The following is a 24,034-nucleotide window of genomic DNA, read 5'->3' on the forward strand; positions in this document are numbered from 1 at the left end:
AGGCTGGGGGTGGGGAGCGGGGGGGTCCAGCAGCTGGTGAGAAGGGGGCGGTGTTTGAGAGTTGGGATGGACAACGCCCAGGTCCAATCATTGAGAAAGTTTAAAAAAAAAAACAAAAAACTTGGGGGCGGAGATAAGATGAGGCTATCCAATGAAAGCAAGGCGGTGGGCCATCCATAAAAGCGGACCGATTCCTCTGCGCTCTGGCCCGCTGCGGCTAGCGGTACATGAAGGTGCTGAGGGCGGGAAAGCTGAAGTTGGGGCAGTGGCGAGGGCCAAGGACGCGGTGGCGGTCAGAACGATGGAAGCCTCGGAGAGAGAGGAGAGCGGTACCCCTTTTCACTCGGATAAGAGTGAGCCATGTTCAAGAGGCCTCTTAGGTGACCTTCGACATTCGAAGGCCAGAACCAGCCCTCAGTACCCTCCCTCGTAGTACAGCATCGAGGCGGAACGCCGAGTCTCCAGCACGTGGTGTTGGTGAGTGAGGAGTCAGACGGCCGGAAATTACCCCGGCTGGAAACAGCCTGCAGCACTTAAGTGAGATCTGTGGGTGGAGGAAAGATCACCCTAGGTTGCTAGGGTGCCTGGGTTTTCGTTTTATTTCTACTACTTAGTGGCCGTTTAAGACTTAGGTGTCCTTAATTCTGAGCCCTTAAACATTTTATAAATCGTTAGGTGCTCCTGAAATTTTATCTTATTTTTTAATTGCTTGCCTCTGTATTCCTCACGGTTAGAAAAGATGTACAAAAAGGATTTTGAAAACTAAGCACATTCAGAAATTTTATCATTTGCAACAAGAAGAGCATTCGCCTGTATCTTCACAGCGTTTAGTAGCAGCTCATGGAAATAATAACTTATGGTGTGTCAACCGCTTTATATAGTCTCCCTCCTTCTTACCAGAGACCTAAAGAATAGCTGTTACTAGTCCCATTTTGAAGATGAGGAAACTAGGACTCAGAAATTAAGATTTTCTTTGACTCAGATAACCCCCCTAATAGGTTCCAGTCTCTGACCTCAAGGCCCTCTCCACCATGCAGCCCTTACCAAAATTAACCATTGAATTATCCCAGGAAATGACCTCTTTCCTGAAGGAAGATTTGTGTGGGGACAGTATGATACAATACTAAGAGTTGGCTAGAGGCTTACTGTATCACAGAATGTCACTAGCTTTCCTTTTTGTTTTTGGATTAAAATGAGCAACAAGGATAACTTGGGAAAAGAAATATCAAAACCATACACTGGTATGTTCTGTGGAAAGGCAGTTCTCCTTTGGCTTGGTTAAGGTTGGAATGTTATTTAGTTTAAAACCAAGTAGAGTGACCTTTCTTTTGTTTTGGTTTGTTTTTCTCTGCTTAAGTCATTCCTTAACTGCCCTATCCCTTCTCCTGTAGGTAGGACTCTAATTCAGGGACTCCAGCATACCCTGGCTGCCTTATTAATGGATTTGCCCATTACTTCTTTTTTTATTATTATTTTTAATTGGAGGATAATTGCTTTACAGTGTTGCCTATTGATTCTTTAAGAAAGTTCTGGGACTTAATACTTGGTGTAAACTTGAGCCAGCATTGATTTTTCCAAATGTAGTAGGCTAATCGTATCCTTATTTCACAGGAATGTTATTTCTCTGAAGCTTTTTGAGCTGTCAAGAAACAGATGACATGTATCAGGGCATTTCTAAGCATTACCCAGAAGGTATTTGCTTCTTTTTATTTCCTAGCCCCTGCTCTTTTGAATTAGCTTTAATTATAATCAGTAATAAGTTCCTCACTCTCTTTTCCCCCAGTTCTCTCAGATAGTGGGAACTGGTTGGGCAGTGAAAAAAATCTATGGGTAGAAGGGGAGGTTCTTTTCATAGAGACTTTGGACTCTGCATAGAGTTGTTTGACTTTTGGACTGATTCTTCCATTATAGCATAGCTGGTTTTGCGTGAGGATGACCGGTGACTTGAGAAGCCTACAGCATTGAAGAAGATACAAGCTTGTCATCCTAGGTGGTTAGAGTTTAGCAGTGTCAAGTTCTTTTTCTGTTTCTGATTGGAAAAGGTCCTATCTAGTTGAATCTTTGCAGAAGTACTCGCCAACTGTGACATGGCCAGCTAGATCTGACTTTTCACAAGTGAAGGAAAACTCTTTCAGCTATCTCTAATAGTAGATTTTTAGGTCAGTCCCTGGTTGTGCTAAAGTTTTGTGGTATATGGAGGAGGATTTCGAGTTTTTAAAATCAGAAAAGCTGCATCTTCTGTGGTACAAAATTAGAAACTTGATGCTTATGTTTGGAGGATGTTTATTTGTTATGATTTAGAGGCTCACATTTGTTCTACTCTTAGACTGTAGTTAGAATCTCAGTCCAAGTGAAAGATTATTTCATATAAGTTATTTTATCATTAGTGTTTGTTTTGCTAATGTTGCGTTCAGTTCAGTCGCTCAGTTGTGTCTGACTCTTTTTGACCCCATGGACTGCAGCACCCAAGTCTTCCCTGTCCATCACCAACTCCTGGAGCTTACTCAAATTCATGTCCATCCAGTCGGTGATGCCATCCAACCATCTCATCCTCTGTCGTCCCCTTCTCCTCCCGCTTCAATTTTTCCCAGCATCAGGGTCTTTTCCAATGAGTCAGTTCTTTGCATGAGGTGACCAAGGATTGGAGTTTCAGCTTCCACATCAGTCCTTCCAATGAATATTCAGGACTGATTTCCTATAGGATTGACTGGTTTGATCTCCTTGCATCCAGGGGACTCCCAAGGGTCTTCTCCAACACGACAGTTAAAAAGCATCAGTTATTTGGCACTCAACTTTCTTTATAGTCCAACTCTCACATCCATACATGACTACTGGAAGAACCATAGCTTTGACTGGACGGATCTTTGTTGGCAAAGTAATGTCTCTGCTTTTTAATATGCTGTCTAGGTTGGTCATAGCATTTCTTCCAAGGAGCAAACATCTTTTAATTTCATGGCTGCTAATGTTGCTATTGGTGTACATCCCTTCTTGACTTAGTTTCTCCATTTGTAACATAATATTGTCTTTTACTGGATAAAATACAAGTACTGGGAACTCTGACATATTCATGGAATGAATTGAAAATGATTATGTATCTTTTTTACTGTACATCTTGGAGAACCTTCCAAATCAGTATATACTGTGCTCTCTTTTATGGCTATGTAGTATTCCATTGTCTAGATATATCATTATTATTTTGAAAGTCCCTTATTGGTGAATTTTTGTGTTTTCCCTTTTCTATTATTATTAGAAGGACTTCATTTCCTGGTTTGTTTGGGACAGTCTCATCTATGCCATTTGTCCCAGTTTAAATATTAACAGTGCCCTCGTTTTTTTAAAGGGTCCTGATTGGGACGAAACAATATGTTTTATGGTTACGTTAGCTATTACAGGGAGAAGGCAATGGCACCCCACTCTAGTTCTCTTGCCTGGAAAAATCCTATGGATGGTGAAGCCTGGTAGGCTGCAGTCCATGGGGTCGCTAAGAGTCGGACGCTACTGAGCGACTTCACTTTCACTTTTCACTTTCATGCATTGGAGAAGGAAATGGCAACCTACTCCAGTGTTCTTGCCTGGAGAATCCCAGGGACGGGGGAGCCTGGTGGGCTTCCGTCTATGGGGTCGCACAGAGTGGGACACGACTGAAGCGACTTAGCAGCAGCAGCAGCAGTAGCTATTACAATGCTGCAGTGAATACGAATGAATACCTTTTTATTTTGCAGGTTTGCAAATATAACTGAGTTAAATCCTAGAGGTAGAATTGCTGAGTCAAAAGGTATATACATTTGCAATTTTGATAGATGTTGCCCTGTTGCCTTCCATATTGGTAACACAGTCTCACCAGTAATCAGGAGAGTACTTGTTTTTCCACTTTTACTTCAGTTCATTATCACTTAAAAAAAAAATGTTTCTTTCCAATAGGTGTAAAATGGTATCTCAGTGTTGTTTTTATTTTACTTTTTAAAAATTACAAATGAGGTTGAGCATCTTTTTATGTGTTTAAGAGCATTTTGTGTTTCCTTTTTTATGAATTACATGTTTTTCCATGTTTTTGTTGATTATTAGAGTTTTGGTGTTTAGCCTTTTGTGAAATGAGTTCCATACATCCCTCTACCTCCCAAATCATTTGACTTTTGGTTTTCCATTTGTAGTTTCCCATATGGGAATTTTTAATCTTTATGTAGTCAGATTGCTCCATTTGTATCTTCTACTCAATGACTTATTATTCATCAATAAATATGTAATCTTTGATTTCCTCATCCTTCAGATCCTCTGTGTGTGTGTATGTGTTAGTCGCTTAGTCGTGTCGGACTCTTTGTGACCTCGTGGACTGTGTAGCCTGGCAGGCTCCTCTGTCTGTGAAATTCTCCAGGTAAGAATACTGGAATGGGTTGCCATTTCCTTCTCCATAATAGGTCTCAAAACTGTTACTTCTCCCCATTCCCATTGCCACTATTCTAGTTAAGTTTCTTAATTTTGGTCTCCCTCCCATCAGTTTCACTCACTTCCAATCTGTTCTTTACAGCATAGCCACAAGTGACCTTTGAGAAATGCAAATCTGATTGTGTTTTGTTTTTATAGAACCCACTGCTGGTTTCCCAAATCTAGCATAAATTAAAGTATAGTAAAAAAAAAAAAAAAGGGGGGGGGGGAGAATGTTTTCTCATGAGAGATGTGGACACTTAGCAAATGTAGCGAGCTCTTAATTGTGGGGAAAATAAGAATAAGAATAGCTAGAGAAGAATGTACAGTTCAGGGAAGGGGCTTTTGTTTGTTTTGAATATTTGTATTTTCGTTTTGTCTTTTTAAGAAAACTATCATCTCAGTATGCAGAGGAGGAAAGGCAGTAGAGATGAAAAGGTTGCAGATAGGAGGTAAATATTATATGCTGAGATTATAGGAAGAAGTGAGGTAGAAAGCTTGACCGGTAAGTACTTAGAACAGCTATTGTAGAGCTAAGGGAAGGCACTAACTAGAATCTTCTGGAGTGTTGGGAAATATCTAAGAGCATGTTGAGATGAGAAGTTTGCAGTTTAAACATTTTATACAGAAAAAATATATAGACAGTTTATGTGGGAGTGCTGTGAAACTTTCAGAGGACAGATAATCCCAATCTTAATTTGCTTTGTTCCACAAAAGAGAAAAGGAAGAAAAACTTTACAACCTGCTTTGTTAAATTACCATATACTTTAAAACCCAAACCAGACAAGAACAGTTTAGGAAAACTACTTTTAAAGACATAGATGCAAAAATCATACATTTTTGTAATCAAGAAATTTTTATCCCAGGAATGCTAGAATGGTTTAATACTAGCAAATGTGCATAATTATCAAATCAGTAGATTAAGATAGAAAATCTATTTGATCCTCCAGATCATTGCAGAAGAAATATTTGGTAAAATTAAATATCTGTTCATCTTGAAAGTTCTTAGTCTACTAGGCAAGGAAAGGAATATCCTGATAAACCTGACAAAAGGTTTATCAGGGAACAGGCCTGGGTTTACTACTTCTGTTAAATATTTTATTGAAAGTCTTATTATTGTCCAGTAAAACAAGAAAAATAAATGGTATAAAGATTATGAGAAAGCAAAATTGTCATTATTCACAAATAATATTTATAAGGAAAATCCAAGTAACAGGTAAATTATTGGGACTAATAAGAGGTCAGCAAGTTGCTAGATAAAAAGATCAGTATCCAGAAATCAGTAGCATTGCTATGTTGAAGTAATAATTATGCCTATTTTTTATGATGGTGTTACACGCTGAGAAGTACATATAAATAAACTTAATATAGAATTAATAAACCTAACAAAAGAATTTTAGGGAGAAATTAGTTAATGGAAAGGTATACTATATATATTAAGCTGGCTCCCATGATACCTACCTCCTGATTTTCATGCCTGTGTATACCTTTCCCCTTAAGTATGAATGGGACCTCTGGTTTGCTCCTAATAAACAGAATACAGCAATCGTTACTTTCCCTGTTGTCTTTCAAGAAGCAAGCTGCCATGTGAGCTGTCCTAAGGAGAAAGCCACATGCTAAGAAACTGAAGGCAGCTCTCAGCCAACACCTAGCAAGAAAGTGAGGCCCTCATCCAAAAGCCTGGAAGGAACTGAATGTTGCCAAGTATCATGTGACAGAGTGGATCCTTCCTGCTTTGAGCCTCAGATGAGAACTCAGCCCTGGCCAACACTGATTGTAGCTTAGCTAAGCCATGCCCAGACAACTGACACATAGAAACTGTGAGATAATAAATATGTGTTGTTATATACCACTAAGTTTACAGTAATATCTTACGTGGTAATAGACAACTAAAGAGGCTTTCCTGGTGGCTCAGATAGTAAAGAATCTGCCTGCAATGCAGGAGACCTGCGTTCGAGTCCTGGGTTGGGGAAATCCCCTGGAGAAGGGAATGGCTACTCACTATAGTATTCTTGCTTGGAGAATTCCATGGACAGAGGAGCCTGGCGGGCTACAGTCCATGGGGTTGCAAAGAGTAGAACATGACTGAGCGAGTAATGGAACACATAGAGTGTTAAATGGAGGGAAACAGAATCAAAAAGATGGAGGCTGTCCCCAAAGTAACATAATCTTAACACAATTCCAGTCAAAATCTCAACAGGGTTTTGCACAGAATTTTCATGAATCCTAAAATCTTAGTAGAAAACAAAAGAGAGAAGCCAAGATAATTCTGAAAAAGAGTGAAGAAGTGTCTGAACTTCTACACCGGATATCAAAACTTTTATAAAGCTATATGGTAATAATGCGATTAACTTTTAAAGAAAATTGCCAGTTTTCTAAAGTGGCTGTACCATTTTACATTCCCACAACCAGTGTATGAGAGCTTTGATTTCTCTACATCCTCATCAGCACTTAATGTCTTTTTGATTGTTGTTTAGTCGCTAAATCTTGTCCAGCTGTTTGCAACCCCATGGACTGTAGCCACCAGGCTCCTCTGTCCTTGGGATTTTTCAGGCAAGAAATACAGGAGTGGGTTGCCGTTTTGTTCTCCAAGGGATCTTCCCAACCCAGGGATCGAACCTGCGTCTCCTGCATTGCAGGCGGATTCTTTAGTCCTGAGCCATTCTAATGGGCATATGGTAGTTTCTCATTGTGGTTTTAATTTGCATATCCCTAAAAGCCAATGATTCTGATTTTTTATGTACTTGTTAGTCTTTTAGATGTCTTTGATGAAATGTCTTTGGGCACCACTAGTCTTTTGTACATTTAAAAATTGGATTGTTGTCTTATTATTCAGTTTTAAGAGTTCTTTGTATATTCTAGACACAAGTCTTTTATCAGATATGTGATTTGCAATATTTTCTTGCAGCTAGTGACTTGTTTTTTTTTTTTTCCATTTTTAAAATAGTATCTTTTTAAAGTCAAAAGTTTAAAATTTTAATGAAGTCCAATTTATCATATTTTTCTTTTATGCCATGTGCTTTTGGTGTTGTGTCTGAGAATTTTAGTCCAGAGTCATGAAGATGTTCTCCTGTTTTCTTCTAGGAGACTATAGTTTTAGCTTTTTCATTTAATTCTGTGATCCATTTCGAATTAATATTTGTGAATAGTGTGATTTAAGGATCTCAGTTTTCTTTTTGCATGTGGATATCCAATTATTCCAGCACTGTTTGTGGAAACCTTTTTTGAGAATTAGTTGACCACTAATATAAGGGTTTCCTTCTGGTCTCTCAATTCTGTTCCATTGATCTACATTCCTATCCTTATAACAATACCACATTCTCTTGAGTATTTTAACTTTCTTGTAAGTTTTGAATTCAGTGTAAATCTTTAAACTTCTTTCTTTTTCAAAATTATTTTGGTTATCCTAGGTCCTTTGCAGCTTCACCAGCTTATCAACTTCTGCAAAGAAGCCTACTAGGATTTTGACATTGAAACTATATATTAATTTAGTAGAAATTATCATCTTAACAATTACTTCTTTAATTTTTCTCAGCAATGTTTTATACTTTTCAGTGTATAAATTTTACATTTGTTTGATTAAATTTATTTCCATTTAATTCCTTTTGATGTTATTATGAATAGAATTTTCTTAATTTCATTTGAGTCTGTTTATTGCTAGTGTGTAGGAATATAGTTGATTTTTGTATATTGATCTTGTATTCTGTGACCTCACTGGACTCATTTATTAATTCTAGCAGTTTTATTGTAGGTTCCTTAGGATTTTCTGCACAGACAATTGTGTTTATGAATAAGGATAGCTTTATTTCTTCCATTCCAATCTGGATGCCTTTAAGCTATTTGGTTTTGTTGTTGTTGTTTGCTTGCTTTTTCTTAGGGCATTGTCTAGAACTTCCAGCATAGTGTTGAACAGAAATGGTGAGAGCAGTCACCTTTGCCTTGTTCCTGATTTTAGGGGGAATGCATTCAGTTTTTTAGCATTAAGTTGAAGTTAGCTGAGGAGGTCATGGCAACACACTCCTGTATTCTTGCCTGGAGAATCCATAGACAGAGGAGCGTGGTGGGCTACAGTCCATAGGGTCACACATAGTCGGACACACTGAAGTGACTTAGCATGCATGCATACGTGAAGTTAGCTGTAGGGTTTTTGTATTTATTCTTTGTCTATTAAAACGAAAATTTCTATTATTAGGAGATCATGAATTAGTTATATCATGAATGAGTATTGGATATTGTCAAATGTTATTTCTGCGTTTACAGAGATGATCATGGGGATTTCAGTTCAGTCACTCAGTCGTGTCCCACTCTTTGCAACCCCACCGACTGCAGCACACCAGGATTTCCTGTCCATCACCAACTCCCAGAGGTTACTCAAACTCATGTCCATTGAGTCGGTGATGCCATCCAACCATCTCATCCTCTAATGTCCCCTTCTCCTGCTTTCAATCTTTGCCAGCATCAGGGTCTTTTCCAATGAGTTGGTTCTTCCCATCGAGTGGCCAGAGTATTGTAGTTTTGGCTTCAGCATTGATCTTTCCAATGAATATTCAGGACTTATTTACTTTAGGATGGACTGGTTTGATCTCCTTGAAGTCCAAGGTTCTCTCAAGAGTCTTCTTCAACACCACAGTTCAAAAGCATCAGTTCTTCGGCACTCAGCTTTCTTTAGTCCAGCTCTCACATCCACACATGACTACTGGAAAAACCATAGCTTTGACTGGATGGACCTTTGTTGGCAAAATAATGTCTCTGCTTTTTAATATGCTGTCTAGGTTGGTCATAGCCTTTCTTCCAAGGAGCAAGCATCTTTTAATTTCATGGCTGCAGTCACTATCTGCAGTGATTTTGGAGCCCCAAAAAATAAAGTCTGTCACTCTTGCCGCTGTTTCCCCATCTATTTGCCATGAAGTGATGGGACTTGATGCCATGATCTTAGTTTTCTGAATGTTGAGTTTTAAGCCAACTTTTTCACTCTTTTCTTCTTTCATTTCCGTCAAGAGGCTCTTTAGTTCCTCTTCACTGCCTTCCATAAGGATGATATCATCTGCATATCTGAGGTTATTGATATTTTTTCCCAGCAATCTTGATTCCAGCTTGTGCTTCAACCAGCCCAGCCTTTCTCATGATGTACTCTGCGTATAAGTTAAAGAAGCAGGGTGACAATACACAGCCTTGACGTACTCTTTTCCCGATTTGGAACCAGTCTGTTGTTCTGTGTCCAGTTCTAACTATTGCTTCCTGACCTGCATACAGATGTCTCAGGAGGCACGTCAGGTGATCTGGTATTCCCATCTCTTGAAATGGAGTAGCCATCATAGTCAACAAAAGAGTGCAAAATGCGGTACTTGGATGCAATCTCAAAAACAACAGAATGATCTCTGTTCGTTTCAAAGGCAAACCATTCAGTATCACAGTATTCCAAGTCTATGCCCCAACCAGTAATACTGACGAAGCTGAAGGTGAATGGTTCTATGAAGACCTACAAGACCTTCTAGAACTAACATCCAAAAAAGATGTCCTTTTTATTATAGGGGACTGGAATGCAAAAGTAGGAAGTCAAGAAATACCTGGAGTAACAGGCAAATTTGGGCTTGGAGTACAGAGTGAAGCAGGGCAAAGACTAATAGAGTTTTGCCAAGAGAACACACTGGGTCATAGCAAACACCCTCTTCCAAAAACACAAGAGAATACTCTACACGTGGACATCACCAGATGATCAATACCGAAATCAGATTGATTATATTCTTTGAAGCCAAAGATGGAGAAGTTCTATACACTCAACAAAGAACTGACTCATTGGAAAAGACCCTGATGCTGGGAGAGATTGAAGGCAGGGGGAGAAGGGGACGACAGATGACGAGATGGCTGAATGGCATGTCCGACTCAATGGACATGATTTTGAGTAAGCTCTGAGAGTTGGCGATGGTTGGGAGGCCTGGGGTGCTGCAGTCCATGGGGTCGCAAAGAGTCAGACATGACTGAGCAACTGAACTGAACTGAAGAATTTTCCACAGTTTGTTGTGATCCACACAGTAAAAGGCTTTGGTGTAGTCAGTAAAGGAAAAGTAGATGTTTTTCTGGAGCTCTGTTGCTTTTTTCATGATCCAGTGGATTTTTGATATCTGGTTCCTCTGCCTTTTCCAAATCCAGCTTGAACATCTGGAAGTTCATGGGGATTTTCCATTATTCTATTAATATGTCATATTACTTTACTTGATTTTTAGATATTTAACCAGCCTTGGGTTCCTGGAACTAACTGCAGTTGGTCATGGTGTTTAAACCTTTTTTTATATGTTTCTGAATTCAGTTTGCTAATATTTCATTGAGGTTTTTTTATATCTGCATTCATAAGGAATATTTGTATATAGTTTTTTCCTTATGATCCCAATCAGTTTTTAATTTAATGATTTTTTCATATCCTTTGATAATCATTGCCCAGACCAACTGTTTCACTAGGGTTTGTTCTATCATTCCTTATTTATTATTTTGAATTCTTGTATAAATAAGGACTTTGCTTCATCAAGTATTTAGTCATTCACGGATACAGTTCATATAGAAAAGGTAGGCTGTATATTTGATTTGTTTCTCTTTACTTGCCAATTTATAGAATAATAAGTTGGTTCCATAATATCAAAGGTGATCAGTCAGTTTAAAAAATTACTATGAATTTGAACAACTAAAATATGTTTACATTCTTTGCAGTTTTTATTTCTGATGCTCAAATATCCCATCTCTGGATGGTGGGAGTCCCCTCAAGTTGACTCTCGAATCCTTTGACACAACCCCAGTAGTTTTTTTTTTTTTTTTTTATGGTTGACAGATCTTAACAGTAAAAAAAAAAAGCTTCACACTTGTGGACTTCTCTGGTGGTCTGGTTTTTAAGACCCTTTCCAGTGCAGGGAATGTGGGTTTGATCCCTGGTTGGGGAAGTTCCACATGCCTCAGGGTGTGGCCCAAAATTAATTAATAATTTCAAAACAACAACAACAGCAAGAGCTTCACACTGTTTATGATAGAGTAAGTGTTTCTTTAATGAATAATTAAATGAAAATTACCTAGGACCTTACAGGACTTTTAATGCATACTAGGTTTGATGTATATCTTAGGACTAGCTTGCTGTAATCATTAAGAGTATGACCGAAAATTAGAAACAGTAATTTATAGAAGATTCACGTAATAGATTTCCTAAACATTAATTCTCCTGAAATAAAATTTCTATTATACTTAGTTTTAGATATGGTTCATAACACATGTCAATTTTATGATTTTGATGTTGCCTTTTCAAAGAGGTGAAATACTTGGAATACTGGCTCCAAATAGCTGAGATGCATATGAAAGAAATTACTTCAGCAAGCCCAGACTCCTGCATCTTCCCTAAAATAAGCAATAAAGTCCTTAACTTGAATTAATAAATTCAAGTTAATAAATTCTTTAACCTAGTTTTTCTTAATTAACAATAATCTTTTGATATTCAGACTACTTGCCCCTTATTGCAAACTTCTGTGTAACCCTGACTCCTTCCTCCGCCGCCTCTGAGCAGTTCTGTCAGTCACTTGAAATGGCTGTCTCCTGGGCTTGACGTCCTACAAATTCCCTCCGAATAAAACATTACTCAATTTTTAAGTTGACAGAGGGTAAAAGTATATGTCCTTTTGCTTAATAGTGCAAAAGGAGATATGCTATTTTGCATTTCCACACACAATATATGATAGCCTTTTTACCATACTCTCTCCACCAGTCTTTTGTCAAGCTTTTGGATTTTTGCCAGTCTGGTGGGTGAGAAGTGGTGTCGCCAAGTAATTTTAATTTTATGCTCAACAACACATTTTAATAAGTTAATGACAGTCTACATTAACATATAAAGAAATTTGCCATTAGACATCTAAAATTTAATGAGTTGGCTCTGATCCTCAACCTGCAGATTATTTAGTTAGATTTGTGGTAAGAAGTAAGATGGATTTGTTAAAACAACTATTACGTTAATGAAATATTCAATTAAAAAAAGATGGATTTATTATCCTCAACACAGCAGAGTAAATAATCAACTATGGTCTCATACTTGGAAAACATAACCAACAAAGTACTTTTACAGTCATTATAATTTGACTGTCATGATTATTCCTGAGAAATAGGACAGGTGCTATGCTCATTTTGTAGAAGGGAAAACTGATTGAGATTTTCCAGTTTAACACAGCAAATGATAGAGCTGGGTTTAAATTTCGAATTTCTGATCTACCTATATACAAATTCTGTGCTTTCTCTTCCTGGTATTTGCTAAAGAATGCACGACCTATATTACCCAGGAGGTGGCAGTGTTCTCTTAATGTTCATTGAGCTTCACTTTCACACTGGAGACACTTGAATTGAAAATTGTATTCTTCCAGCTGGTATTCTTGAGTGTAAGTTAAATTTAGGTGTTAAAGATAAAAGGATGAATAAAGTCTGCTTCCTAGAAAGTCACTATGTAGGTACAAGAGTTGGGGCAGTAAGTAAGAGTTAAAAGCCTACAAAATTGTGTACAAAATGCTGTAGGAATACAAATTTATAGTGGGCCTTTTGGGTGGTGTCTTATATGTGATGATGGTATAGTTATATCTAGTACACAGATGAGAGATGCAGGTAAATTCTAGCTTTCTGATCTCCTAATGACAAAAAAAAAAAAAAAACAACCACAAAAGAAAATCATATGCATTGTAAATGTAAAAGAAAAAGCTCCTACATGTCCTAATGTGCCATTCCATCACTATCAACACTATATTCAGTATTTTTAATATTTTTTCAGATGTAAATTTAGTGTTGAAGTTTATTCCATTTGTTCATTAACCAAATATATTTTTTTAAGTGGTGTGTGTGTTTTCACATGTGTATCCAAAATGTGTGTGTTGAAGTGGTTTCTAGTTCATCCTGATTTAGGGTGCTTTTATTTTTTCAAGTTAATTAGTTTTTTATTTTTGGCTGTGCTGAGTCTCCATTGCTTCACGAGAGGCCTTTCTCTAGTTGCTGTGAGCAAGGTTACTCTAGCTGAGTATGAGGGCTTCTCTTTTTGAAGAGCATGGGCTCCAGGGTGAGCGGGCTTCAGGAATTGCGGCTCTTGAGCTCTCGAGCAGTCTCAGGAGTTGTGGTGCACTGGCTTAGTTGTTACGTGGCATGTTGGATCTTCCCGGACCAGGCATCGAACCTGTGTTCCCTACATTGGCGGGTGGTTTCTTAACCACTGCACCCACCAGGAAAGTCCCAGGGTGTTTTTACTGCTGCTTCTGTCTAAAGGAGCATGTTTCTGTAAGCCTTGCTTTTTCTCCTGCGATTGCCAGAGGACGGTAGAGCACAAACCTAGCACTTGTGCATGACTACAGAGAGTGTTGATCTTAGAGCATCTGGGCGTTTTACATCCACTAAGTAGGAATTAGGGTTCCACTCTAGCTGGAGTTTCCTTTCTCCTCTTCTTCTAGAAAGGGATGAAGGAGATCCTTTTCAAGAAGCAAGCTCTCATGGGGAGGTTGTCACTGCTGACAAATATTTTTAAATGTTAATTTAGCCAGATGCTGTTAAATACTGGGGATATAATAGGGTACACAAAATAGTCACAGTCCCTGTCCTCATCAAGTCTGTGATTCTGGCAAAACCTACTGGTGACTAGTAACCTCATAAATAATGTATATTGATGTTTTAGAAGCCACTTCTTATATTCAAATCTTCTTGTGTTTCATCTGAGAGTTTCAGGTTATGGTACAAATTATCCCTGAGAGGAAAGCAGAATTCAAGCAAATTACCTTCTAAATATATAATGAATCAAACCTCAGGTAGAATCTTAAATACTTAATTAGCAGTACTTCCCAACAACTGTAGTTTTCCATAAATCTTCTTGTTTGTATTATAGGTTTATCCCTAGAAATATCCTCCATTGTGCAATTTAGGAACAGGCTGAAATGTTAGATATCTCTGCTACTTGAGATAGAGTTGATTTCAGGAAAACAGTTGAACTTTCACCTTTGGAATCTTAGGATTATTCCTTTATTATTTATGACCCGTAAATATATATTTATAAGAATTTTAAATCACACAATCAAATCACAGTGATACAAGAACAATGCTGAATTATGACAGAAAGTCTGGATTCCGGTGTCAGATATTATTTGACTCCCAGGACCTTATGGAAGTGAGTTTACCTCTCTGGGTTTTTGTTTTTTTTTTAATCTGAAAATGAGACAGGACAAAGGAAAGGAGGTATCCAATTCACCAGTGTTCTAACTCATTATCATCCTCACTGCCTCACACTTTTTGCAATGTAGGATTTAATCACATGAAATTACCAGTATTTGACTATTTGAAAAGATTCTGTGTTTAACCTACATAACCAGGCATTTCATTTGGTTCAGTCTAATTGTTAAATTCATTTGTGGGCTTTTATTGTGATTATCTGAGTTATTTATTTTAGGGATCAGTTCAGTTCAGTCGCTTAGTCGAGTCTGACTCTTTGCGACCCCACGAATCGCAGCATGCCAGGCCTCCGTGTCCATCACCAACTCCCGAAGTTCACTCAAATTCATGTCCATTGAGTCAGTGATGCCATCCAGCCATCTCATCCTCTGTCGTCCCCTTCTCCTCCTGCCCCCAATCCCTCCCAGCATCAGAGTCTTTTCCAATGAGTCAACTCTTCACATGAGGTGGCCAAAGTATTGGAGTTTCAGGTTTAGCATCAGTCCTATTTTAGGGATAGCTGAAGCTAAACAAAATTAATGTCTCAAGTGTGAAGGAAACGTGCATTTGGAGACTATAATATTGCCTATCAATGCAGTCCATTCTGGGTGTGCATAGAATCCAGTCTAATCTTTTCTTTCTACATTATGCTAATTTTCTGGTCCCTGGATGCTAAGATGATTTGATTGCTGTATTTTTTTAGTGTCTGGCAAAGGAAGAGTTACTTGAAAGTTTTGTTAGGGTTTTCTTTGTAATAAGTTTTGGGCAGAAGTATCTTCTTATGGAAGAGGAGAATATACTATTAGCACTGATATCCAGGGTATGATTAATTAAATAATTCTTCAGAGTTACCTGTCTTTTCCCTCTCTTTTCTATGAGTTATGTCAAGGAGTTGAAAGGGCAAACTTTCTCAATTTCTAGCTTTAGACCAATTTTGTCATTTTGTCATTCCATCCTGCATCTGAAGGGAACAGGGCTAAGTTTTTCTAGTTGTTTGATGCAGATCCTTAAATATTTCTGCTTGAGTAAGCTGATGTGCTAAACTTTTTTTTCCCCCCTTCTTGAGGCATTATTCATCTCTTTACCATTAAATAAATTGAACTTTTGGGTCTTTTGTCATTACTTAGACTTTTGGTCGCAGAAGTTAATCAGTGAGAGGAAAGATAACCCACAGAGGATTTTTTTTTAGTTCCCCACCCAGGATAAAACCCATGCCCCTGCAGTGGCAGTGCAGACCACCAGAGAAGTCCCAAGACCTCTGACTTCTCTACCTGAGACACTTAAAACTGTTGTTTTGTTACTGAGTTCATGCTTGTACTGCTTGTTACAGAACAGGCCAGTAAATCAAGAGACAAGTTGTTGAGGCAGGGAATAGTGACTTCATTTGGAAAGCCAGCAGACTGAGAAGATGGTGGACTATTGTCCCAAAGAACCATCTTACCCAAGTTAGAATTCAGGCTTCTTTTATACTAAAAGGGGAGAGGGGGTGTGGTTGGTTGTTACAAACTTCTTGGGGTCAGAATCCTTTGTTCTTGCATCTGTCCATGTAGGTCAGGTTATATTGTTTCTGTGTACCTCCAACATGATAAATGTTACATGAATGGAAAAGTGTTACACCTTAAAAGTCAGAACCTTGAAAATGGGCTGTTCTTTATATTTCAGGCTATAGGCAGTATTCTTAACTTGTAGCAAAAGCAATAGAATACAAAGGTTAAAGTAAAGAAAACAGATCCAATATGGAGTCAGATTTGTTCTTCCCTATTACAGTTTTTCTGGAGAAACCACATACTAGTCTATATAGAATCTGAGGTATAGATATCTGTTTCTAAGAGATGTTCCAAATAACTATTTTACTTTTTCCCCCTCAGAAAAACTCCTAAAAGAACCAAGAATTTGAGAAGCTTTGACTAAATCTAGAAAAATGTAAGCAGTCATAATCGGCAAAGCAGATGAGGGGGTTGGGTATCAAAGTAAACACACTGGAAGAAATAGGATTCTTCCTCTTCTCATACACTTTCTGAATCTAATCACAGAACTCCATCACCTTCACTATCGCTTCCATAAGATTCTATAACTTCCTTTATTTATTTTTAAAATATTTATTTATTTATTTATTTAGCTGCACTGGGTCTTAGTTGGCAGTGTGTGGATTCTAGTTCCCTGGCCAGGGATCAAACCCAGGCCCCCTGCATTGGGAGCACAAAGTCTTAGCCACTGGACCACCAGGGGAGTCCCTACTTGCTTTAAAAATATACTTACCAGGGACTTCGCTGGTAGTCCAGTGGCTAAGACTCTGCAGCCTCAATGCAGGGGCCTGGGTTCCATCCCTGCCTGGGAACTAGATCCCACATGCTGTGAGCAACTAAGGTCTTGAGCCACAACTAGCGATTCCATGGGCCACAGCAAAAAATCCTGTGAGCGGCAACTAAGACCCAACACAGCCTAACAAATAAAAACATATATATATATATATATAATAGAATTTATTTAATTGGATCCTTCTTTATCTACTTTTAGAATGGCAAAAACGTGTTAAATTTTAGGGTATATGAAGATCTACCTTTTTTAAAAATCTATTTCAGTTTCTTAAAGTAGCAGGACTCTAGAGAAATGGGAGCTGGGATGTCTTGTCTAATGTGCTTTGATTCTGTATTATTTTGTTTCCTTTTTTTTTCCCTAGAGATAAGAGATATTCCACCAATTTCAGGAGACTGGAGTTATGAAAAGAATTTTCAAACAATCAGATCGTTTGCTTCTGAAAGATAGAGAAAAGAAATTGGGTTGGATGATTCCTGAAATTTCTTATTCAGTATTTCCACTTATATAGTTCAACCTATCTAGTCCTAGTATGATCTTTTGAATGTAACTAAACTACTAGTTTTTGGAAATGTTCACACAGATCATAAAATCTGGGTTATATAATACCCAGAGGGATACACACTGGGAGACAGAGCAATTAATCTAAATGGAGCTAACATCCAAATAGGAAAAGGAGCACGTCAAGGCTGTATATTGTCACCCTGCTTATTTAACTTATATGCAGAGTACATCGTGAGAAACGCTGGACTGGAAGAAACACAAGCTGGAATCAAGATTGCCGGGAAATAGCAATAACCTCAGATATGCAGATGACACCATCCTTATGGCAGAAAGTGAGGAGGAACTCAAAAGCCTCTTGATGAAAGTGAAAGTGGAGAGTGAAAAAGTTGGCTTAAAGCTCAACATTCAGAAAACGAAGATCATGGCATCCGGTCCCATCACTTCATGGGAAATAGACGGGGAAACAGTGGAAACAGTGTCAGACTTTATTTTTCTGGGCTCCAAGATCACTGCAGATGGTGAGTGCAGCCATGAAATGAAAAGACGCTTACTCCTTGGAAGGAAAGTTATGACCAACCTAGATACCATATTCAAAAGCAGAGACATTACTTTGCCAAAAAACGTTCGTCTAAAGGCTATGGTTTTTCCTGTGGTGATGTATGGATGTGAGAGTTGGACTGTGAAGAAGGCTGAGAGCTGAAGAATTGATGCTTTTGAACTGTGGTGTTGGAGAAGACTCTTGAGAGTCCCTTGGACTGCAAGGGGATCCAACCAGTCCATTCTGAAGGAGATCAGCCCTGGGATTTCTTTGGAGGGAATGATGCTAAAGCTGAAACTCCAGTACTTTGGCCACCTCATGCGAAGAGTTGACTCATTGGAAAAGACTCTGATGCTGGGAGGGATTGGGGGCAGGAGGAGAGGGGGACGACAGAGGATGAGATGGCTGGATGGCATCACTGACTCGATGGACGTGAGTCTCAGTGAGCTCTGGGAGTTGGTGATGGACAGGGAGGCCTGGCGTGTTGCGATTCATGGGGTCGCAAAGAGTCAGACACGACTGAGCGACTGAACTGAACTGAACATCTGTTAGCTTTTTACCAAGTGTTTACCAAGTGTGCCACGTACCTTCCTAAGGGCTTTATATGCGTTGCCTTATTTCACTTCATTACAATTTTAGGAAGTAGAGACTATTTACTGTATTTTACAGATGAGCGAAGTGAGGTTCAGACATGTGAGGTAGTTCTCCCAGTGTCACTCAGCTTGTGGGTGAGAGGACTGAACAGAACTTAGATTTGACCCTAAAGGCTAATGAAGGAGCTATTATCTCCGTTTTGGAAATGAGTGCGTCAGAGATGTTAAGTAACTTGGCCTAAAGTTACATAAACAGTAACTAACAGTGGTGTCAGGATCTGAATGCATGTCTGCTTTTCTCTAAAACTTATGGTTTTGACTATCTTAAATTCTAAGATATCGTTGAGCATTAAGGAATGCAGTAAGAGAACACAACACATTGAGAATATTAGGATTTTTAAGAAATTAGGTTGAGTGTTGTTATAAACCTCATTATATTTATTTATCTCTGCTGGGTCTTAGTTGTAGCACACAGAATCTTTTTAGTTGCAGCATGAGAATTGTGCTCTAATATAGAGTTGAAGTGAAATGTTAGTCACTCAGTCGTTTGCGACTCTTTTTGACCCCCACTTCACTTCAGCTCTGTATAGTAATTAGTTCCCTGACCAGGAATTGAACCCAGGGCCCCTGCATTGGGAACGCAGAGTCTTAACCACTGAAAGATAAACCCCATTATAAATCAAGTCTTAAAGAGTAAGGTTTTGTGCCATATTGTTAGGCTAAGGGAGAAGGACCTAAATGGCAGTGATAACTTGGCATATAGTGAATGAGAACCTCTGAGGGCAGAAAGGGGACTTAAAAAAATATGGCATCGGTGGGAGATGCCTTTATTGATTTATTGACTGCATTTGGCTGCTGTGCTTCCAGTCTCAGTTGCAATTCCCACATCGAGGCTGTTCCCACCCTTCCTGTGTCCCTTGAGCTTAGCAGGCACTTCCTGTCCTATTAGAAATGAAAGTTAGAGATTGGGGGTGTGGTATGTATGTATTTACTCTGCAGAATGTTGGTACTCTTTGTCCCTTTATGATAGCAAAAAGCTGACAGGAGAACTAGAATAGAGACTGGGACTTCATTTAAGGGAGGGTTTGGCCTTAATGTTTGTTGTGGCAAAGCAGACAGGTTAATTTATTTCTTAGAATATCCACTATGACAGTGAGGGGGCCTTAAGAAGGGATTTGAAGGCTTTCATCCTATATACTTGGACTAGATTGGTAAATTACTGGATAGTGTTTTTAAATTTTTGGTTTCCTACAAGTTGATTTTATTGTTAAGGTACCTTCTACAGCACATTCCTTTAGTAATATTAGAGGTAAGTGTTGCAATTGTGTTAAATTTTTGACTCTAAAGTTAATGTTCCTTTCCTCCTAAGATCTTTGTATTTTTCTTCTCTGTGAAGCGTGTTTTTAAAATAGTTATTTGTTTATTTTTCTGCAGTTTAGAGACAGCTTGAAGCAAACATCCCAACTCTGTGAACTTCAGCTTGGGCATAAACTTCAGATAGGGTGAGTAATCGTTTCAGTTTCATGGACCTTGAAGCTCGGAATAGTGGGATGAAGATTCATATAAGATAGCTTACAATTGTCAAAGAAATCACTAGGCAATTACGTCTCAGTCAAGCTGGGGGGAAAAAAAGCACTAAGCATCAAGTTTCATGACTTAGTCCAGTTTGAAAAATCATTTTTGAAGTCATACCTGGGGGAATCTGAAAGGATTAAGAAGCATCAGCATAACCCGAGAGAAATAAAACTGTCCAAAGATCTGAAACTAGTTACTTCCCATCCTCTGTTTTGCTTGTCTCTGCTCTTCGGTGAGCTCTTTTGTTTGTTATTCTGTGTGTTAAGCTCACTGTAAATATACAGTGTGTGTGTGGGGGGAAGTACTGAGCTTATTTTCTTCACATGTTCTCCAAAGCAGTGTCCCTTTAAAATCAAGCTTGGAATCTTATAGCTGAGATCTAAGGAGAAAATGTCCTCATTTTTTCCATGAGAATCTGAACTTGTACAAAATAAATAAGAAAGGGGATAGAGTTGAAAGAGGTAGACCTAAAAACTTCTTTTTGGTCTAACTGCTAAGCCTATGAAAAATTAAAAAATAACATCTTGGGCATTAGGACCCAGTGGAAGAGCCTCACTCAGACTCGGGGTTAACTTCTATCAGTGACGTAAACAAGCAGCCCTAGCTCATTCTTTACTCCCCCTCCCTCCCCCCTCTCCTCCTCCTCCCTTTTCCCTCTCCCTTCTCTTCCTCCCTCCTCCCTCCTTCTCTCCCTTCTTTCCTCTCCCTTTCCCTCTCCCTCTTTCTCTCTTAGCTTCCTGACATTAAAGAGAAAATGCTGCTATCAGTGACGTCCAGGCCTGGGATTTCGACTTTTGGCTATAACAAGAACAACAAGAAGGTAGGGAAAAGTGCTTTTTTGGAATTCAGCTACTTCCTTTTCTGGGGATCGGGGAGTGCCCTTGGCTTTAACATTCTCCTTAAGAGGGGAAGAGGCTTCCTCTCCTCTCAGCTCCTCTCTTTTTCCACCACTTTTTTTTGTCATCTTTTCTTACCTGGTTCTGAAGTTCCAGGAATTTACAGTCCCTTACCTGAGGCCTGAGAAGGCAGTGAAATTAAAAACAAATCAAGCTTTGCAAGTTCGGAGCTTTGTGAAGTTAGTTTGACTTCCTGCTGATGTATCCAATTTTCACAGGGAAAATATGTCACCTCAAACCCTGGCCCCCAGCCCGCTCACTCCAAGGTTATTTCGTTGTTTTGATTAACTGCATTCTCCTCCAGCCCACCTTCCTTCCTACCATTCCATCAGCGTTATCGGGTAGCTTGAATACAGTCAGTGAAATCACAGCTTCATCTGAGGACTGAGTCTACTCTTGGAGCTTAGATAGAGACCCTACTCCACCCAGCCTGTAGGCAAGGAGTTTTTAAGAGAAGACCTTGGGAATTAAGGCAGAAAGTTCTAGGATTCTTTGGGGTCTGCTGCTAAGCTGGGGCTTCCTGCTCTGCAGATAGCCAGGCTCAGCAGGCATCTTTGAAGTCTTTTTGATTAACCCACAGCTGCCAGAGAGTTGTGCTATGCTTGGGCACAGGGGCAGTCTGGGGAGAGGTGTACAGTCGTGCCCACAGTTGCCAAGGAATATCTTGGGCAGTTTCTTGGCATTTCAGTGCACACAGTGCTGACTAGGAGGAACTTTATGCTATAGCAGAAAGACCCTTTACCCTCTGTCTTGATTCTCTAGCTGTTCTTTGTAGAAAAAGGTGCCATATATATTTTAGGATATTTTGCTCATTTGATGGATTGTTGGGGCGTGGGAAGGGATTCTTGACACTTTCTTATATACCTAAGGAGTCTGATATAGGTGAACAAAGTATCTGATCAAGGCAGTGGGTAAATGTTTGGAACCGAGACACCTGGTGTTAGTTTATATGGTATTCATTCTGTCATTGCTTCCCTGGGGGCTCAGACAGTGAAGAATCTGCCTGCAATGCAGGAGACCAGAGTTTGATCCTTGGATTGGGAAGATCCCCTCGAGAAGGGAATGACAATCCACTCCAGTATTCTTGCTTGGAGAATTCCATGGACAGAGGAGCCTGGTGGACTACAGTCCATGGGGTGGCAAAGAGTCGGACATAACTGAGTAACTAACATACCGCGCGCGCACACACACACACACACACACACACACACACTATTATATCCTTAAGAAATATGGGTTCATATGTTATCAATTTTATGTACACACATAAATCAATATGATTTTGACAGAGGGGTAGCTCATCTGTCTTTATTCTCTTCAAATCTTGTATGCTGCTGCTAAGTCGCTTCAGTCGTGTCCGACTCTGTGCGACCCCATAGACGGCAGCCCACCAGGCTCCCCCGTCCCTGGGATTCTCCAGGCAAGAACACTGGAGTGGGTTGCCATTTCCTTCTCCAATGCATGAAAGTGAAAAGTGAAAGTGAAGTCGCTCAGTCGTGTCCAACTCTTAGCGACCCCATGGACTGCAGCCCACCAGGCTCCTCCATCCATTGGATTTTCCAGGCAAGAGTACTGGAGTGGGGTGCCATTGCCTTCTCTGTCAAATCTTGTATAGTACCGTGTAAAAGTTTCCTTCCTAATTTTTTCCCTCCAAGTCTCTCAGATTACCCATTAAAATACAGTAAAATGAATTCCAGAAATTGTTTTTTTCCTATTAGTACCCATGTATTTGATGATATCTAAAATATTCTTGTTTCTTAGCTCTGTACTTCCTTTTCCGCTTGTTGTATAGGAAACATTTAACCAGCTTCTAAATCTAGGATATTGTAGGGCAGGGGTCCCTAACCTCTGGGATCTAATGCCTGATGCCCTGAGGTGGAGCTGATGTAGGAATAGTAGAAAGAAAGTGCACAATGAATGTAATGCTCTTGAATCATCCAAAAACCATCTCTCACGCCAATCTTTGGAAAAACTGTCTTTCACGAAACCAGGCCCTGGTGCCAAAATGGTTGGGGACCACTGGTTTAGGGGATGAGGGTTATTATTGTGGACTGGGATTCAAATATATCTCTTTCTGATAACTTGTAAGGTTTGAGAAGCGCATTAAGAAACCTGGGATGGGGTAGATCGTAATTATTCAGGGTATTTGTCAAATGTTCTTCGGGTTCTTATAGGTCAGCATTATGATGACATCACTTTGTGACTGTGACACCTTGTGTGTATATATAGGTTTGTAGGTGTTGGGCCTATTTAAATGAAGTGATTGCTACGTTACTATTTGTCTTTTTGTTGATATGTACAGCTTAATGTGTTCATTTTTTGAGAAGAATGTTTGGAATGAATCTGATCATGTAATCTGGCTGTTTATATACTGAAGGTTAGTTTTTAAAATAAGTTCTTAGTTTTTAGTAATAAACGTAAGACATATTTATTTTTAAAATTTAAGCATCAAGAGGTATATAAAACAAAAAATCTTCCCTTCATGTCCTGAAGTTACTTACCTAAATCCCACCTGGTAAGGGAAGTAATTAGTAGCAGCTTGCTTTGTCTATTCTATCAGACTTTTTTCAAAGTTTTAATTTTGACATTGGCTTATTTGCTGTTTCTATTAATACCTAAGTTTGTCAGGTAGAACAAGTCAATGTGAAAAGTTTTGGAGATCTCTGGAACATTTGAAAAACTGAAATAAAATTTTAAATTTTTGAAAAGGTATACATTATAAATATCTGCTTTTCTTTTCCATCATTTTGTTGTACCAAAATCTGTAAGTAACAGATTTGTAGAGATCCGTTTTCTTTAAGGAGTATTTTTATATCATAATTTACTGTAGTTGTCACTTCTGGTTAGTGGAATAAAAATAATTTCTTGAGTGAGCTCAGTGTGAAAAGATTTATTTGTACAGCATTTTTGTAACTTGATTAATTTTTATTTAATGTCTTTTAAAAGTAGAATTGTTTGGGGACTTTCCTGGCAGTCCAGTGGTGAGGACTCAG

At 38.9% G+C, this 24,034-nt stretch overlaps 1 protein-coding gene across 4 annotated transcripts in view; it reads left to right on the top strand.

Annotated features, from left to right (window-relative positions):
• Positions 1–226: 226 nt before the first annotated feature.
• The window catches only part of RBMS2 (RNA binding motif, single stranded interacting protein 2), a 78,246-nt gene continuing 54,438 nt past the window's right edge, over positions 227–24,034 (top strand). For 2 of the 4 annotated variants that reach the window (XM_010839260.1, XM_010839261.1), the window contains exons 1-3: positions 18,469–19,879; positions 20,005–20,072; positions 20,879–20,965. In XM_010839260.1, coding sequence (XP_010837562.1) covers positions 20,900–20,965 — 66 coding nt within the window. In that variant the 5' untranslated portion in view covers positions 18,469–19,879; positions 20,005–20,072; positions 20,879–20,899. Of the gene's footprint in view, positions 478–18,468; positions 19,880–20,004; positions 20,073–20,878; positions 20,966–24,034 lie in introns of those variants that run through there. The other 2 variants (XM_010839262.1, XM_010839263.1) reach the window with 2 other exon arrangements.

The sequence above is a fragment of the Bison bison genome, unplaced genomic scaffold, assembly GCF_000754665.1.
Source record: "Bison bison bison isolate TAMUID 2011002044 unplaced genomic scaffold, Bison_UMD1.0 scf7180017864115, whole genome shotgun sequence".
Taxonomy (NCBI): Eukaryota; Metazoa; Chordata; class Mammalia; order Artiodactyla; family Bovidae; genus Bison; species Bison bison.